General features: G+C 45.0%; 1 protein-coding gene across 7 annotated transcripts in view; it reads left to right on the plus strand.

The window, feature by feature from the left end:
• Positions 1–4,054: 4,054 nt before the first annotated feature.
• CTCF (CCCTC-binding factor) overlaps positions 4,055–18,213 on the plus strand; it is a 34,966-nt gene continuing 20,807 nt past the window's right edge. For 2 of the 7 annotated variants that reach the window (XM_084215369.1, XM_084215372.1), the window contains exons 1-3: positions 4,055–4,158; positions 12,129–12,241; positions 15,797–15,891. In XM_084215369.1, the coding sequence (XP_084071495.1) occupies positions 15,838–15,891 (54 nt within the window). In that variant the 5' untranslated portion in view covers positions 4,055–4,158; positions 12,129–12,241; positions 15,797–15,837. Of the gene's footprint in view, positions 4,159–7,544; positions 7,665–12,128; positions 12,242–15,796; positions 15,917–18,213 lie in introns of those variants that run through there. The other 5 variants (XM_084215371.1, XM_084215370.1, XM_084215373.1 and 2 more) reach the window with 5 other exon arrangements.

Below are 18,213 nucleotides of genomic sequence, written 5' to 3' on the forward strand. Positions count from 1 at the left end.
AAGACCATCAGCACAATGTTCCCTCCTCTTGCACAGCATCCGGGCTGGTGCAGCTGCCTGGGTTTGACACCAACAGCAGCCACCAGCCAGGATGACCCCAAGGAGACACTGCCACTTTGTGGCACTATAAGCTCCAAGCAGCCCTTGTGTTAGAAATCACTTAAATCTTGATGCGAAGTCATTTTTGGAGGTTACAGTTTATGACTCTCGGGTCTGAGCAACCTTAAAATTGGACCTCCCACCTTTTCCTAGGCTTGTGGGAAATCATGTTTCCAAGGCACTCACTGGGGCACTTAGAGATGATTGGAACAGCTAAGCAGCCTGAGCTGAACCACAGCAAAGCAACAGCCTCCTCGTGAGCACTGACGTGTTCCTTGCAGGGCTGTCAGGCACATCTGTATGGGCTTGTTCTCCAAGGACCACTCCTGGCGCAACAGCTGGGGCCTTGTTTCACAGAAAGACCAAATGGTGCTCTAGGCAGCCTTCAAAACTTAATTTTATGCTCTCAAGCTCGACTACTGCCTTCCTTAGAGCTGACTTCGAATGGTGACTCCTGAGGGATTGTGAAGGTGATGGAACCGCAGAGCTGGAATGAGGAGGGTGAACCTACCCAGGGCCTCAGCAAGGTGGTCGGGAGTTCCTTGGCTTCAGTTCTTTCCATTCTGCTCATGGGCAAGGTGTCTCTCGGAAAGGCCTCGCTCAGGCAACTTTTCTAGGAGGATCTGCCTCTGGGCGTCTCATTTGGACAGGCTCAGAGACGGATACTCAGGAGCAGTCACAGTTAGGACTGAAGCTGGGGATTTGAATTCCCTGCAAATCAGCTCAAAAGCGCCTCCAAGTGAGGAAACCCAGGATCAGTAGGGCAGACCCCTAGCACTCGCTCGTGGATGGCCCGGAACACCTCTGGCAGGAGAAGTCCACGAATAGGTGCTTGCCAGGACAAAAAATTTCTGCTTCCTAATCAGCGACATTCCTACTAGAGAGATGCGACCATTTGACATGGAATGGTTCAAACAAAAGGCAGAGGGATGATTAGCAGCCATTTACACCCTGCCCTGGGTGAGTAGTTAAAGCAGGGTAAGAGACAGTTTTACACACGGCCACTGCTTCTCTCCATTTTGATTCGTGCCTGAGCTAAATTTTGAGCTTAAAGCAGGATTCACGGCTACAGACGAAAGATATGCCATTCTCCCAAAAATTGCAGCGTGAGAATTGATGGCTTGACAGCTTAGAATGTACATGATTTTTTAAAAATTCACACTACAGAAATGTTCTGAGCAGATTCTTCGTGCTGTGCTAACTTAATTTCCTTCTACACCAACTCATCCAGTGGCTAAACAGAAGGCCATGGATGTAGGGATTTTTTTTTATTTTAGCAAAGCTTTGATTGTCCAACATTGGACTCAAAATTCCTTGTGAGGTTCCTTTAAATTCAGGATATTATTTTCATGATTCAAATTTCTCATGCAATGAAGACCCAGGAGCTCATGATTGTGGGATACACCATCACCTCTCATAATTAATGGCCACTTTTTACCATTGCTTTGTAGATAATTTATTTCTCCTTCAGCCAAGGCTGCACCCACACAGCTCATCCCCTCTGGCCCCTCGGTAAGCTGCCAATGGCCCACTGAAACAAGCTAATTGACTTATCTTGCTGTCATGATCCTGAGAAGAAAACTTGTTCTGGGTTGTCAACAACCTCCTAAGGAGTCCTGGTACTCAGAACACAGCCCACGGCGCTCTGCTGCTTTGCAAGGACTTGAGAGAGCTTAGGCTTAGGCAGGAGAAACCCGTAAAGCCGGGTCAGGGCCTGATCTCACTCTCAGCCCAACACCCCTGGCAGAGGGACCCTCCTCTCCACAGCACAGCTCAGCAAGTCATCACCATTATTCATACCAGGATTTAAGGGCACAGTTTACACATGCTAATGTATGCTAATGTTTTTCTGATGGCTTTGTCACTTGTTAAGCAGGTTGCGGTAATGCCTGGGCTGTTGAACAGCTTTTACCCCGAACTCCAGTGATATCTCACGAGGCATAAATTGGAGGAAAGATTTTTAACATGGATTTCAACTCTTAACAGCCTTAAAACTCCCACCACAGGTTTGTGTTGGGGTTTCTTTACAGATTTCTCTCTGAATTCCTGGCCTTATTGTCCTCCAGCGACTGATGGTGTAAGAGGAAAAAAATAATGCAGCTTCCTTCCAATGCGTCTGATTTTTGACCTATTAATATTTTAACCCATTACTCTTGCTCCATTTCACATGGATTTATGGTAAGAAAATACCAAGAGGATGCAGCATGAGCTCATGGAATTCTCCTCTCCTCAGCTTGCCTGTCAATCAGCTCTGGGGCTGCTATGACACTGCTGGAGATGAGAAAATATGTTAAACCCAGAAGATTCAGCAAGTCAGGAAACTGCAGCAAATAAAAGACAGGCAAGCCCCTGAGTATCCTCACATAAATTCATGCATCTCACCAAGGGTGCCGTGGCTCTTTTCACCTTTTGGGGATAAGCTGTGGACAAAAAACACCATGGTGTCTAACTTCCAATGGAAATCAACCTTGCTGACTTTCCCAGAAGCTCCCTACTAAACACCTGGCAGAACATCTACCATTCCCGCTGTGCTGAAGCTGACTGGAGCTCATGTGTCCTACTTGATTATGAGCTTGGCAAGCCGAAGGTCCTTAAAAACACCAGTCAAACACCATCTTAAATCACAGAACTGTGGAATCCTAGGATCTCCTGAGTTGGAAGGGATTCACAAGGACCATCACGTCCAAATCTTGGTCCTGAACAGGACATCCCCTAGAATCACACCACATGCCTTACGTTGTCCAAACGCTTCTCAAACTCTTTCAGGCCTGGTAGTGCGACTACATCCCTGGGGAGTCTGTTCCAGTACCTGGCCACCCTCTGGGTGAAGAACCTCTTTCTAATACCTAGCCTCACTCCCCCTGACACAGTTCCACGCTGTTCCCTCAGGTTCTGTCACTAGTCGCAGGGAGCAGACATCTGAGCTGCCCCTCCTGAGGGAGCTGAAGCCCACAGAGAACTCTGCCCTCAGTATCCTTTATTCCAGGCAGAACAAGCCAGGTGCCCTCAGCCACTCCTTGCATGGCTTTCCCTCTAGACCCTAATTCCAGACAATTGTTGGTATTTACAAAACTGTCCTATGACCTTCCTGCTGATTAATTCATGATTGTACTGACTCTTCAGTGTCAGGGTTTCTTCCAGCTTAAGGGAAGTTTGGGTCTTTCAACCAGGCCAAATTCCTCCTCAGCACAGAGCATGGACTTCCTCTGCGGCCTTATTCTCCTGAGGAGCTCCTTCCCACGGAGCTGAGGCGTAGCTGCCTGCTTTGGAAGTTTTGGCAGAGGTGAGGGGGTCAGTTTTGGCAGAGGTGAGGGGGTCAGTTTTGGCAGAGGTGAGGGGGTCAGTTTTGGCAGAGGTGAAGGGGTCAGTTTTGGCAGAGGTGAGGGGGTCAGTTTTGGCTGAGGTGAGTGGGTCAGTTTTGGCTGAGGTGAAGAGGGGAGTTCCCGCTGAGCAGCGGCGTGCAGAGCTGGGACAGCCCGCCGTTGTCCGGATCTCGGGGCAGCACTAACAGCGGAGCTGCCCAGCGCTCCCCTCACGCCGCCCCGCGCGCTGCCCAGAAGGGAGGGAGGGGCGCTGCCTCCGGCCCCCCCCGCCGCCCGCCCCTCGGCGGCACGTGATGCCGTGACGCACGCACGCACAGGCGCGCGCCGGGTGACGCCGCGGGCCCCGCGCGTTTGAAGTTGGCGCGCGACTCGCGCCCTCGCTCCCCCCCGCTCTCGCCCCGCCCCGCCCCGCCCGCCGTTCCCAGCCTGCCCCGCGCGGCCGCTTCCCCGCGCGCGCCGGCCCCCCCCGCCCCCCCTTTCCCCCCCGCTCGGGCCGGCGGCCGCGGCAGAGCCGCGCTGGGTGGCGCGTGCGCACTGTGCCCCGCCCGCCGCCATTTTGTGTCCGAAAGCGACTGTGGAGCGATTAAACCGCGGGGCTGGTGCCGGGGCGCTTAAAGCGGCGGCGGCCGCGGCGGGGCGTGCGGGGCGCGGCGGCTCCTCCGCGGGGCCCGCGGGCGGCGCGGGGCGGCGGCGGGGCCCGGCGGCCGGAGGGAGCTCGGCGGGGCGCGGGGCGCAGGTAAGCGGCGGCGGCGGGGGGTTTGCAGTCGCGTTCTCCGGCCTCTAGGTGTCACGATGGGGCTCCGGCGCGGCTGGGGCCCCGCAGCGGCCGCCGCCGGGGCAGCAAGGGGGGCTTTGTCTCCCTCTACCGTCCCCGCGCCGCCGCCGCCGCCACCGCCGCCATTCCCCACAGCGCGGCGCTGGGCTGCGGCACCGCCCGGGCCGCCCGCCCTCCTTCCCTCCCCGGCCGCCGCCACCCGCCGGCCCCGACTCCATTTTCTTTCCTTTGTCTCCTCCACCGCGCCACCGCTGATTAACCGCCCCATTACCGCCCCCTCCCTTCCCTTCCCGTCCCGCACGTCCCTTCCTTCCCCCCCCCCTCCCCCGCCCCGCCGGGCCCGCTCCCCTCCCGCCCCGCCACCGCTCCCCCCCTTTCTCGCACCTCCGCGGGGCTCGCCCGGCGCCCTCCGCCCGCCGCCCGTGTCTTGCCGCGGTGTCCGGCCGGGCGCTGCCCGCGGGGACGGCTGCGTGTCCCGCTCCCGCCGGCCGCCGCCTCGCTGCGCTGGCGTGTGCGGCGGAGTGAGAGGCGCTGCGAGGCGCAGAGCGGGACTCGAGCTCCCTCTGCAAGGCAGGCTGAGCAGCGCCATGCAGCAGCACCGGGGCGGGCACGGCTGGGGGGCGCCCGCTCTCGCCGCGGTGACCGGCCGGCAGCCCCCCCGCACCCCCCGCGCGTCTCCCGGAGAGCGGCGGCCCCGCCGTTCTGTGTCCGCCCTTCCCTCCCCGTCCCGTCCCCGCCACCCCACTTCGGGTCCGGGGTCCCCACGGGGCTTCGGGCTCCGATCGGGAGCACCTGGGCCACCACCGAGCAGCTGTGTCACTTGCTGGGACCTGGCCCGGCTGCCCGACTCGCGGGGCACCTCCCCGGGAACCTCCCGGGCCTCCGCAGCCGGGCGCTTGCCCAGGGATGGAGCCCGAAATCTCATGGCGGAGGACGGCGTTATTCCCTCCCTTCCATGGGTCTATGCTGCTTGGGGGGGGAAGCACAAAACCCGATTCTTTTTGTGATGCAGAGGAGGAAATCGCACATGCTCTGTGTCCAAACGCTTTGCTGTTTGTTCTCTGTATTAGCTTTAGATTTCTTTAGAATATATGTTTATATGGTATCGGATTTGGCCTTGTGTTAACCTTGTGAAATGACTTCGGTAGAAGGGTTTTGTCGTGTTGTATGGATCCTTCTCTGTTCAATGTAATCCTTAGGACTTGCCTGTTGGTGAGAATGAGCTCGCTTTCCTGTTTGTGACTTCCTATTTTTTTGCCGAGCATTTCTCCCCTTAAATACATGCACGGCTGTTCCTCATCTCTGGCCAGTTACTGAATCCTAGTAATAAACTCCAGAGGTGTCGTTAAAACATTGCATCTAAAAACACTGCTTACCACTTCCAGTGTACGTGTTTTTGTTTCAGTGCAGGAAGTGTGTAAATATCGTCTCAAATTCTCCAGTTTATTAAATCTTCTGCTGAGCCTGTTGAATTTGTAGGAGCCCGTTGAGTATTGGAAATAATTCTGGCTGTATTCAAGCTGTTCTTACTTAAACGATCCCCCAACACTTTCCTTCAGTGTAGAAGACATCAGCAGAACTGAATTTTAGTATAAGGGCAAAGCAGTGCTTGCTGCCTTTTTTTTTACGAAGTCGATGGATTTTTACTTCCATTTTGTTTTTCTTCTGGATGTGTAGGGCTAGCTCAGTTTTAATGTCATCTGCTGTGCATGGATGGTTATTAGGATGCACAGAAAGGCTCAAGAAACTTTGTGGGGTATTTTTGAGGATTAATATTTGAGCAAAAGGTGCAAAACTCGAGTTCCTGTAGCCTCCAGTGGCCCTGCAACTAAAATAATAGCAGCAAGGCTCGTCCATTTCAGACAGAGCTTGTAGAACTGTCACTACAGCGTTAAGTTTGCTGGTGACTCGTGCCTGCAGAGTTTCTGAGGGAAGGAGCTATTTCAAGAGCTGTTTTCATGTGAGCAGGCTGGATCTTGACTATGATCCATAGCTAATTTGTGTGCATCCTTACTAGCTCTTGGGGCTGCAGGTTGATACCCGCCTGCTGTGCTCCCAGGGCTGTGTCTTGAAATGCCAGAAGCTGACCCGTGTAATTCTTGACTTTTTTCAGCATTTACCTGAAAAATCTAATTATATGGGATTACTAACTTGCTAAGGAATTTCTGTGCACAGCCTACTCCAGAATTTAATTTCTTCTCCTCCCCTTAGGACTTCATGTCCAGGAACTCCTGCTTTTCTAGATTTTTGAAGTTGGATGTTGAATATTATTAGGCTTGTCTGTTCTTGAAGCAAAGCCAGCCTATTCCTTTCACTTATCCCTCTTACTTAAACAGGTTCCACTGGCCTCTGTGTAGCTCTCCCTGCTCTGTCTGGGCAGTTTTTTGCACATGAGCTCTTTCAGCTATATTATTGATTATATTTGCATAAAAACTCCCCAATTCCCCATCCTGCCAACTTTAGCTTCTCTTACCTCTTTACCAGAGAGGGAATGCTTGGGGAGTAATAAGGTTTAGGATCCCAAATGTGCTTGTAGGTGCTCTAGAAATATGTGTAATAAGGAGCAGCCTCTGCTTTGCCTGAACACATGAGGACACACACTGACAACAGCTGAAAGAAACCAAAGCTTTGACTGCTTCTTTTGTGTGTGATAACTTACTGAACTGTACTGATTTATTTGCTTAACTGTAAACCCCTGTTCATCCATTTGGCTTTAGTTCAGATGCCCAGTTCACTCTTTGTTGTACTAAACCTTGAAATGTCAATATAGTATCAAGCTCTGCTACTCTGTAACCTACATGGTCTTAGAGAAACACACAGATCCAGGAAATTCCCTTTTATTGTTTATATTTAGTGATGGTAACACTGGTTAAGATCATATGTGGCACTTGTTCTTTCAGATTTTTTACTGAAACTTAAAAAGAATCTGTCCTGACTGTAGCTAAAAATACTGCTTTTTGTTGTGCTGAAGGATATTTGAATTTCATTTACAACACCCTGTTCTGCTGCTTCTCCCAGATCTCTCCAATAATTCATCAGTCTTTAGGAAGTAAGTGAGGTATCCTTATCCCAAATATATTTAATATGAAAACTAAAGAGTTGCTGCTCAGCTGAGTGATCTGTTTTTCTCTGATTAACAAAAATAACCTGAAAAAGAAGAGCAGAATAAACAGAAGGTGAGTAGGGAGTTTTATGTTTCAGATCATGTTAACATTTAAGTAACTGTACACAGAACAATTCGGTTTGTGTATCTAGTGTAAGTTAAAGCTAAAGTGAAGTTTTCCTCAGTATTATGAAAACTTGGAAGCTATATAATCTTAATTTCCTTCCAATGTGGTTCTTAACAGGTGAAAAGAGAAGTAGTGCAGAGCCAGCTCTCAAGAATGGCGCAGTTAACGTGCATTGACTTAGGGGACATCTCTGATAGAATGGACTCCCGAAGCATTATTCTCTAACTATCCCTACAGGTGAAGTTTTGAGTCATAGATAGAGTTGCATTTCTTCTGTAAAGGTTTGTTTTTAGATACCCCCCCCTCAGTTCAAGCCCTCCCACAGTTTACTGTCAGCTACTTGAGGATTTCAGTGCGCTCTGTGGGGCTCATATTAAGAGGTGAGGCCAGGAATGTTTGAAATTATTTAGAAAAACAAGGGCAGTGATCAGTTAATATTCTGACCAGTGACACCAACAAGGGCTTGTGTAATGGTAGCAGTGCAACAAGCTGAACTACAGGGTATTTTTTTTCTCCCTGTAGTGCAAGTAGCCTGCTCAGATACATATTGTTATGTCAGTCAGCTAGCAGCAGCATCTTATTTTTCTGCAATAGCTGCAAACTCATGAAATTTCTAAAGCTTCATGGGTTTCACTGGAAAGCTTTGCTCAAATGTAAAGACAGGGTTAAGTAAGTTCATCTTATACTAAAAATCTTGTTTTGCATATTTTTTTTCCCATAATGTAAAAAATTTCTGTTGACATCATTGAAATTGTCAAATTCTGGCAAAACAGAAGGCAAATCACAGATTGTTTGGCATGTGAATTGCACCCCTGTCTGTATTAATAATGCATCATCATTAGACGCCTGTATATGTCTCAAATATCCACAGGTAAAGTATATTAAAAAAACCAAACACAAGACAAAACACAAAAACTCTTTAAAACTGCTCCCCACCAGAGTACGTTGGGAGGGAAGAGAGACATTTACCTTGGCATATTGGTATATTTTTCACCCCTGGAATATTTTTAACTGCAGTATTGGAAGGGATATTTTATAGTCGGTGCACTTTGGAACAGTAGTGAAATTCCAGGAGGTCAGAGAAGTGCTGATGTGTCAGTTCTAAAAGGAGGTGGAGTGGATGAACATGGCTGTGCAGGGAGGGTGGCAGGTGCCCAAGACACCTTGGGTGTTTGACTAGCTCTGCATGGTGTTAACACACATGTAGTTCACATTATTACCGGCTCTCCCATTTATTCTTGCTACAGAATTTAGTTGATGTAGAGAAAAATGCTAATCCTAGTAGCAAAGGCTTTAAGAAAACAAGAGCTTGTTAAATTTATTGCTTGACTTTTTTTAAAGGACTTGATCTTGATGGCCTTACTGTATATTAATATTAGTACTGAGTATCAGTAAATGCCATTTAGTTCAGGATTAATCTGGGGGTGTACAAGAGTGAATAGTTTCCATGGATATTCAGCAAAAACTAGTAATTGCTTGTCACAATTTGTTTTCATTAATGATTTTGTTGCTGAAAAATGTATTTAAAAACTTGTTCATGATTAACTTCTGGTTCATGGAAAATAACTGGGCACTAAGGCAGCCACTGTGATTGTCAGGTGGAGTAAATCCAGTCCAGTGTGTGTGCTAAGGCTGCTACACATAAAGCTGTGCACCTGGGAACCAGGTATTCCAGCTGAATTTAAATCAAGGCACGTAGTATCGTAGAAAGCAGTGATTAAAGTTTGTTTTGGAGTCATAGTGAATAAACAGCATAAACACAAGTTTCCAAGGTGATGCTGTGACAAAGAACCTAATGTGGTTCTTAAATGCATTAGTGGAATAAGCACGAGTATGTTCTTGCCCATCTTGTGGGATGGGATGAAGTCATTCCCAAAATCCTACATATGGTTTTGGCCTCAGCACTCAAAACCCTCCAAAAAATTACTGTGTGAAAAGGGATTCATCTCCAATTTGATGGAAAACTAAGCTGTATTGCCATGCAGTAAAATGTTAAACATGTGCTATGCAGGTTCTCATCAAAACTGAGGTGACTTGATGAGAGTCCTCAGATATGTCCCTTAAAAAATAATACTGGATATTAGTGATCTTGTTCTAATCTTGCTGACAAACACAATGAATTTGTAACCCAATAAGTTCAAATTAAAAGGCTTAAGTTTTTCACAGGGGGGTGGTTAACTAGTGGATTGATATCATGAGCAGTCATATATTTCTTAATTTCTTAATATCTTTTTTGAATCAAGATTGTGGGGAAAAAAAAATCTGAAAATTGCTTCAGCCAGCTGCCAGGTGCTGACTTTTTCTTGTTTCATATATATTTAGAGAGCTGTCATTCATGCTTGGTGATAAACCAGGGATGCTAAAGAAAATGATGGATAGCACCTCCTCTTCTCTTGAACCACCTTCCCTCTTTTTGAACAGAGAGAGGTTTAGGACTTTTCCTTTTCAATCCAAGAATATGATCAAACCAGTAAAATCTTCTGAGTGAGGAAAATAAGCAGATATTGATATATACTGGAAATCTGTCAAGTAGCGTCCTGTATACCCGGTCCAGACTTGTGACTAATACATCCTGATCTGAGGCTATGGCACTGGGGAGCTGTTGGAGAGATAAATGTTACTTCTCTGCTGCCAGGACAAGCTGCTGGCTCATGTCCAGCTCGCTGCCTACCAAGCAGTCCAAGGACCTTGGCACAAGCACTGCTGCCCAGGAAGTCTTTGTATCAGCAAAGGAGTTCTTCCTTCCTGGTTCTAAGCATGGAAAATGTACAGAGGGTGAAGCAAGGTGATTTTTATTGAATCCACTGAAGAAAACATAGCTCCATAAAATTTTGTGTTACATAAAATTATTTATTGACTCATTTTATATAGTGAATTTGTGTTTATTGTGTGGAATTATATTATCTGCAGTGATCCTAGTTTTAAACTGGTTGCTGAGTAAAATATTGACTTAATCAGGAATTAACCTATGAAGCATAAAGCTGTGGAAGAAGGAGTAAACAACTCAATTTTAAGCTATGTTAATGCCTCATGTGCAGAGATTTGACACAAGTGTTTGACACATTCTGAGCTCTCAGGGATGTTACCGTGAATAGCTTGATGGTGGCATAAGCATCTCTAAGTGGAGATTGCTGGAAGCTAAGGGTTTTTTTCACATCTTACATTAAAAAGGTGGAAAGGGGACATGTAATCTTGAGAACTCTGAGCTACAGAGCAAACTTATATGTAATCCATGTGCTCCTCTGTGTGGTGATTTCAACAGAAGCACATGATGCTTGAGTTTGGCAATTCTGGTTTCTCCTGGTTGTTCATAAGAAGGTGAATGGTGTCCCTCTGCTGCTGCCCCTTGAGTTCTTCACAGAACTCAGTCTGTGCCCAGTCTGGCTGCTGTGCTTCCCTGTGCTCACACAAGGCCAACTTCTTGGGTAAATGCAGGGAGTTTTGTGGTGAGCCTATAGCTTGTAGGAGTAAAAAATGAGGTAAATACACCACAATTGAGGGAAACCTGTTTTGGTAAGAGTCTGTGGAGATGCTCTAGGTTCAGAAGGGGATCCACAGGTCCAGAGGCAATGATCCCTAATCCCTCGACTGGATGTTGGGATAAGGGTGGTAAACCACAGACATGACTGATTGCTCTCTCTACACACTGTTTCCTGCTAGGGTTTTTGGAGACAGACTGCTGCACTAAATGGACAGTGATCTCTCCTTGTAGGGTTTTTTTTTATGCTCACGTTGGATAAAGGAAATTTTTTTCATTTTTTCCCAAGCTATTGATAAAAGCTATACAAGGAAATTTACAATTCTTGCTCTTTTGGGAATAAACACCAAAGCATTTAGGGAGGTGAAAGTCCAGGGTTCCCTGGAAAATTAGGTTGTCTTGCATCAGGGTCGTTGTGACCCCATCTCCTTCCACATGTGTGCTGGCAGTTGTGTCTCCAGGTGATGGACTGGTCAGCAGAATTTGCTTCATGAGGGCAATAGCATGTAAGTGGATGTGGAAAAAATGCTGCCTCAAGTTTCATTTGAGCTTTCATGGAACCATGCCCCAAAATATCTTGGGGTAGGTAGAGGCTTTTGGTGAGGGAAGCCAAGAGCACAAGCAGTAATAGCAGCATTTGGCTATTTGTAAACATTTTTTTTACTCTTTTGAAATGGAGCTGTAAACTTCCCTGTATGATTAAAACTGTTGTCCAGGCAATTGAATTCTCCCGTTGTTTAATGTTGAAAGAGACATGGTTTCTCTGGACTGCCTCCTGGAAGAGCCTTTCACTGCAGTAGAACCAGCAGTGATTTTTGGCCAATTACTTCAGCTTCTTGTATAGTTTTTCTGTCTCCTTGTATTTGATTTGCAAAGCTCTTCCCTTGAAACCGCTTCTAACATCCAGAGATTTAAAATGAAAGCAGGAAATGCTACAGAATTAAAAATACCCCCTGATTTTGATTGTATAATTCCATGACATAAGTTAACATTATTACATTTTAACCAGTAGCTTTCTCCTGTGCGCTAAACTGTTTGCAGTGGAAGTGTAATCTAAACTTCAGCTTTGCTTTCTCAGTATGTACTGCAAGAAAACCCCTTAAAGGCACTTCAGGAGTTTCCAGATTACAGGTTGGAAAAGAAGTGACATTTTGAAGGCTAGTAGTTTCAGTCAAAGCTTATCAGATTATTAAAACCTTTCTTCTTTTCTTTTCTTTTTGGAGGATGGAAGAAGTTAGTGTTATCCAGCATTCCTGCTGAGTATATAACTTACTGCCACTTCTGATCTTTGAAGAGAGATTTATCGCTTCCTGTGGCGATACTGAATACTCAAAAGGTACTCATTGATTACTTGATCCTTGCCTACCTTCCATATTTATTAATACTCTTCTCTCATTCCTGCCAAAGAGTGACTGCTGTTGACTCCTGCTCTGAGCTACCTGGAGCATTACATGGTCCCAGACTACTTTATGCTTTGCTCCTGTACTGTGTGTCCTGTTAAAGCAGCTGCATCCTCTCCTTGTCCTACCAACATTTTCACCTACATGAAGCATTTGTGAGCTTCCATGACAGTATGGTGGAGCTGACTATGAAATATTTCGATGTCTCACTTGCCTGATGTGACATCTGTAATGGTTTTGGAGACATTTGCTTTGAGTGGCTTGTGCAGACAAATCCTTAGGGATGATTTCTCCATCTCCACCAGACTCAAAAGGAGAGAGATTGAATGTTTGTCCTGCTGTGTTACCAGTCCAGCTCTTCCTGGTTGGAAGTGCTTGATCCAGTGCAGTTGTTGGTCAGTATGATGTGCTGCCTCTTGAAACGGGCTGTGCAGTGCTGGCAGCCAAGGGAGAGTTTTCATCTGCCTTTTGACACCTTTTCTGTTGCCTATTGGACAAGATACAATTTCTTGTTAACATCCTGGAGAAAAGGGGATACAGTAGCCCTCAGTACTTCAAAGCCAGATTTTTCCTTTTTTATTAGTTTGGATTTACTCACTGTGGACCTGGGTTTTCTGCTGCAAATTATAAAAATAGTAGTGAGTTCTCTTGTCAGTTATGCTTCCTTCTTTTCTTACTGAAGTCCCTATAGGAGTCTTGTCTGATGTGGATCTTTGTACTTCATAGCACAGGCGATTCTCTGTTTCTTAAACAATAAACCACAATATTTGTGCTTTTCTAATGCTGTTCTCTTCAATACTGGGTGGATTTGGATATCCACCACTCTGAAAGTGCTGGTCCCCAATAGATTGCCAGGAGTTACTGTACATCTCTTCATTTGCTGAAGAACTGGTCAGTATACGAGAGCTTGCAGAAGTGTTCCAGGGCCTCTACATCTTGTGTGGTAGTGAGTGCTGAGACTACTAAATCTCAGTCCTAGGAGCATCTTAGTTATAACTGCATAGATGGAAAAATGTCTCAATGTTTTGTGTTTGAGGTTTAAGTGCATCCTTCATTTTATGAAGTGCCGGAGAACGGTAAAATAATTTTGGTTGGAAGGGACTTCTTGTGGTACCCTGGTTCAACCCCTGACTCAGTGCAGGGCCAGCATTGATGCTAGATGAGGTCAGTTAGGGTTGTATTTGGAAATATTTTTGTTTCTACAGCATCTCTGAGCAACCTACTCCAATGTTTGACCACTCATTGTTGCAGCTAGTCTGTTGCACTTGTCCTTTGACTCTCTGCTTCCAAGAGTGTGGCTTAATCTTCTCTTTGCTTCCCTTTAAAGTTAGCAGTAGGATCTCCCCATGGTATTTTCACAGCTAACTCTGTCATTCTGCTGTGTAGGTCTTATATATCCAGCCACCTCATTGTTCTGGCAGCCTTCTGGTGTGTTTTTTCCATGTGTTCTAAGCTCAGCAGTGGACATATGAAGCACTTTAAATTTTCAGTTTATGCCTGTTTTCCTTCAAGCTTATCAAACATTACCCATATGTCAGAGATCTGATGGAATGTAAATTCCTGCAAGGTATTTTATGCCAGAAGTTTAACAGAACAGGTATTTAACAGAAGTTCAGTATCATCTCTGCAGTAGAGTAGAAGTGACTTACTCTCCCTGTCAGATGTTCCTTTGGAGTGGATCAAACAGGAGTGCCTTGCATCTTTGGAGCTCTCTGGATTGTACATTAGTAGGTTGATAATTCTTGAGCGGTGTCCAAGCAGCTTCAAAACATCTCTTAAAAAAGCTCCTGTAACTTATTTCCTTTATCAGAATCAATACATTGTAAACAGAGAGGGGCAATGGCTGTGCCTTGCATTAACTCACCACCAGTGCTAATCTGCAGAGATCCCTGTGAAATGTTCTCTATTTGTGTTGTCTTCAGTGTAGAAAAGAGCTGCAATTACAGGTTTGTTTTCTCTTTCCCCTTGTAAGAGTTTGGGTACAATCTCTATTTAAAATAGATTTCTTTACTGTTAAATCATTTGCCAAGCAGAAGATTAGGTTTGAAAAATTGAAGAAAACTATTTCTTGATTCAAAGTTTCAGGATACCCAAAGTGGATGAACAGTTGCTTCCATTCAATTCAGTGTGTTCTGTTGTCCTCTTGTCTGTGTGACAAAACTTCGAAGGTGATAATATTCCATGTGGAAGGTGTTAATGTTGTATCAAGAGTCTTTTGAAGGGAGAAGTCCTCTCTTGAGGCTTTTCTACATTAATTGAAAAGTTTGTAAAGTTCAGGAAATCTTTTCCAGTGTTGCACAGCACACAACCTGGCAAAGATGCCGCTTCCATCAGCAGTTTTAATATGCCCTTAGCAGTGGAGCACACCCCATGTATCCTCTGAGCATCCTCTTTCCCGGCCAGGGCCTGTATTTGTGATTTTTGCAGTGTGAGTGTTAAATAAAAAGAGATAATTTCCAAATTTTTTAAAAACTCACTATCACTGAGCATCCACAGCTCCAACAAACCTCTTATCAGTAATGCTCTTTGAAGCTGGTAAACAATTAAAAATAGACTTGCCAAGTAATAAATGCAGCCAGGACCCAGACTTGAGTGCCTTATACTAAATAAATGACTGAAGAACGTGGAGGGGAAGCACTTAAATTCAAAGGGTGTGAAATCCAACTAGTGTGAAATCCAACCCTGCTTGGCCTTCATTACTGAGTGCAGCAAGAATACATGCCTCTCTTGAGAATTACTCCTCTGGACTTCCTTACCATTCCCAGGGTTTTTAGCATGTGTGCACACTGCAGACTGACAAGGATTACACAAAGGAATAATGTGCTGTCTTGTAAATATTGTATTTCTGTAAATGTGGATATTTTAAGCCCTTAATTGATAAGGGTAATGAAGCTTGCTTCAGTAAGTAGAGAGCCTTGTCTTCCTCAGGGTGGCAAGGTTAGAACTATATTACAGCTGATTTTGTTATTTGATATAAGCAGTATATCCACTGCTGCATTGACAGTGTGTAAGGAGTGATATTTGCTCTCATTTACACGTCTTCAGCAATAAAAACTCCTTCAGTGTGTGATGTGCTATTCCACAGCAGAGGACAAAGAGGCCATCTGAAGTAGGCAGAGGTTGCTCTAAAATGTCATATTGCACTTGTAATCTGACGTGAGGCATCCGGAGCTTTACATTGTCAGAATGTAAATGCTAAAGAGTTTGAGAACAGGTAGGTAGAGAAGCTTGTAATATGAGTTCAGTCATCATAGTAAAGGTATTAAAGCTGATTAAAATATTCCTTTGGTTTTGCTTATAGCTCTTTTGGTAAGTGAAGGGGTCCTCAAGCAGTTATCAGGGCTGTTCTGTTAGGGGTGTGGGACTACACCTGTTTTAAACAAGCATTAAGTATTTAACACTGCTTTTATTATCTCCCTCCCTCTGCCCCCCCACCCCCCCCTTACCTTTCTCTTTTATGTAGTTTCACTAGTTCATCTGTTCTGTTCCAGAGTGAGTTCTGACCTCAGGAGCTGCATGAAGAATAGCCAGCATGAAGAGAACAAATCAGTCCAGGCAGAAGTGCAGAAGCGTCAAGAACATAAATGTAAATTGAGGGGGTTTAAAGTGTGGTATGTGTTCCATGCTGAGGCAGTAGTTTCCTGAACATAAAGCTTAACATTGTGCTAGTAGAAACCCTTTTGCCCTGCTTCTCTTTTGGCTGCCCTTAGTGTTGGGGCACACCAGAGACCTAGTCTGGATTAAAATAAGTATCTTTGGCTGGGTGAGTTCTGGCCTGGATTGGTTTCCTGACCAGTAGCTGCCGTCTTGAGAGTGCTTGAGTCAACATGAGGAATAGTTGGGCTGATGGAGGCAGTTTAAAGGCAGGGATGGTTTCTTTGCAGAGTGGATATGTTTATAAATGAGACCTTACTTCTTCCTGGGAGAAAGGGTTTTTTTTTTTTTTCTTCCAGGGTTGAGGGACTTTGTGGGATTTTGGGGGTTTTTTGCTTCATCTACTTTGAAGATTGATTGTAGCACTTTTAGGGCTTGGTGTATGAGAATATTTGGAATACGAGTCCAGATGAATTAGGAGTGTGTGTAAAACAATGAAGCTTCTTAAAATTTCAGCATGAGGGTCACTTTAAAGGAGTCACCTGGGTTTGATTCTGTTTATGTCTGCTCCAACACTTACTAATTCAGACTAACTTTTCTGTGACTCAAAAGCAAGAATGTCTTAATTTAGGCTTTGGGAGTTTGTCTTGTCCACCACCCTTCTGCCATAGATGCTTTCAAAACTCTCCTGGAATTTCCTGTTCCTGCTGCAACAACAGTAAACTGCACCTCTGTGTTTGACAGCCTGACATTACGTTAACTAGTACTGACTTTAGTTTTCCTTGTGTGCATCAGGGTGTGATTTGTGAGGTGACTAATAGCGCATGGGCAGCTGTTGTTCATGGGGTAGGACCCAAGTTACCATCCCTGGGATAAGCACTTCCTGCTCCTCCAATTTGAAGCCTGAATTCCCTTGTCCTAGTGGAATATCACTACTTAGTGAGTACATATGCAAAGATAAAAGAAATAGCTGTTCCCCAAAAGTTTATCCTTGGATACCTGTTCATCTAGGTGAAGCCTTGGAGGAAAACAAAATCCAGATGCTTATTATGAAGTCTCTAGAATGCCATGAAACTTGTTGCACAGGTCTTTTTTCAGGTGTGGGAGTGGCTGGTGTTGCCATTTTGGTATCATGCAACACTACATCAGATGGCCAAAGAATCCTCTTCTGCTCAGACTTATTTTGAAGAAACACATTCTTCTGCTGTTAGCAGTTTGCCAGTAAATTAAATGAAAGCCTAAATTAATGTGTGATGGAAGAAATGACCACGAATACTTGATGAAACTAAGGATCTTTTCCAGTATCTGCCTACATTATAAGGCTTCACTTTTTGTGGCAATGGATTTTTCAGGCTGTTTAAGCTGAAATCCTTTTTGATTTTCAATTTAATACCTTCAGGTATTCTAGTGGTCTTTCATGAGCTTCTTCATCACTTTTACATTAGGAAGACCTGTAAAAGGGAGGGACTGATTAGTTTTATGATCTAAGATCAGCTAAAAAGAAATTCCTTTGTGATTGCTTCTTTTGAAGTGTAAGTCTTCCTGTATTCTACACCTGATTAGATTGTGTGTTTGTCCTTCTGAAATGGACTGTCAGATCAGCAAAACATGATGACTTCCTTAGTAAATTAAAAACGGAAATGTTAAAAAAAAATGTTGATAAGAGTACATTTCACTTGCATTTCCCAGCTTTTAGTAGAGAATTCTCTGAATGAATAAAGACCTAGTGTCATCTAGTGAGATGCACTAGCAGTTATTGAAAGACATAGTGAAAAATAAAACTGAGATTTGAAAGAATGGTACATAGGAACTGAAGGAGAAATTAAGGAAGAATGGAACAGATTTTAAGAACATTAACTACTTTTGTCCCTATTGCCTTCTCATTAGACCTTTAATTCTCCAAATCTAAAATAAAAGCAAGGAAAAAAACTATTCCAGAAATAAAGATGAAAATGCTTTCATCTGTCTGCTTTCTTCATCAAGGCTTTCCTTGTCAGGTTACAGGATATCCCAAGTGACTTGAATATGTGTGGGATTTGTTGTCAGTAACTGCAATGATTTTTTATCTTTTGTTACACAATGCAAGTTTCAAGCAGTTGACATTATTGTCTCTGCTTTTCTCTCTGTTGTAGGCTGCAGCTTATTACAGCAGAATTAGCAGTATTAGCTCTGGAAGAGCCGTGATCTGGGGCTTTCTGCCACTGTCAGGTGCAAGGATTAAGAGGGTGCTTGTTCAGCAATCAGCTGAGGAAAGATGTGGAATTGAGTTTCCTTCTGCCTGGCAGGGGGCCCTGGGTATATACTCTGTTTCCAT

The sequence above is a fragment of the Fringilla coelebs genome (assembly GCF_963513975.1).
Source record: "Fringilla coelebs genome assembly, chromosome: 14".
NCBI classification, from domain to species: domain Eukaryota; kingdom Metazoa; phylum Chordata; class Aves; order Passeriformes; family Fringillidae; genus Fringilla; species Fringilla coelebs.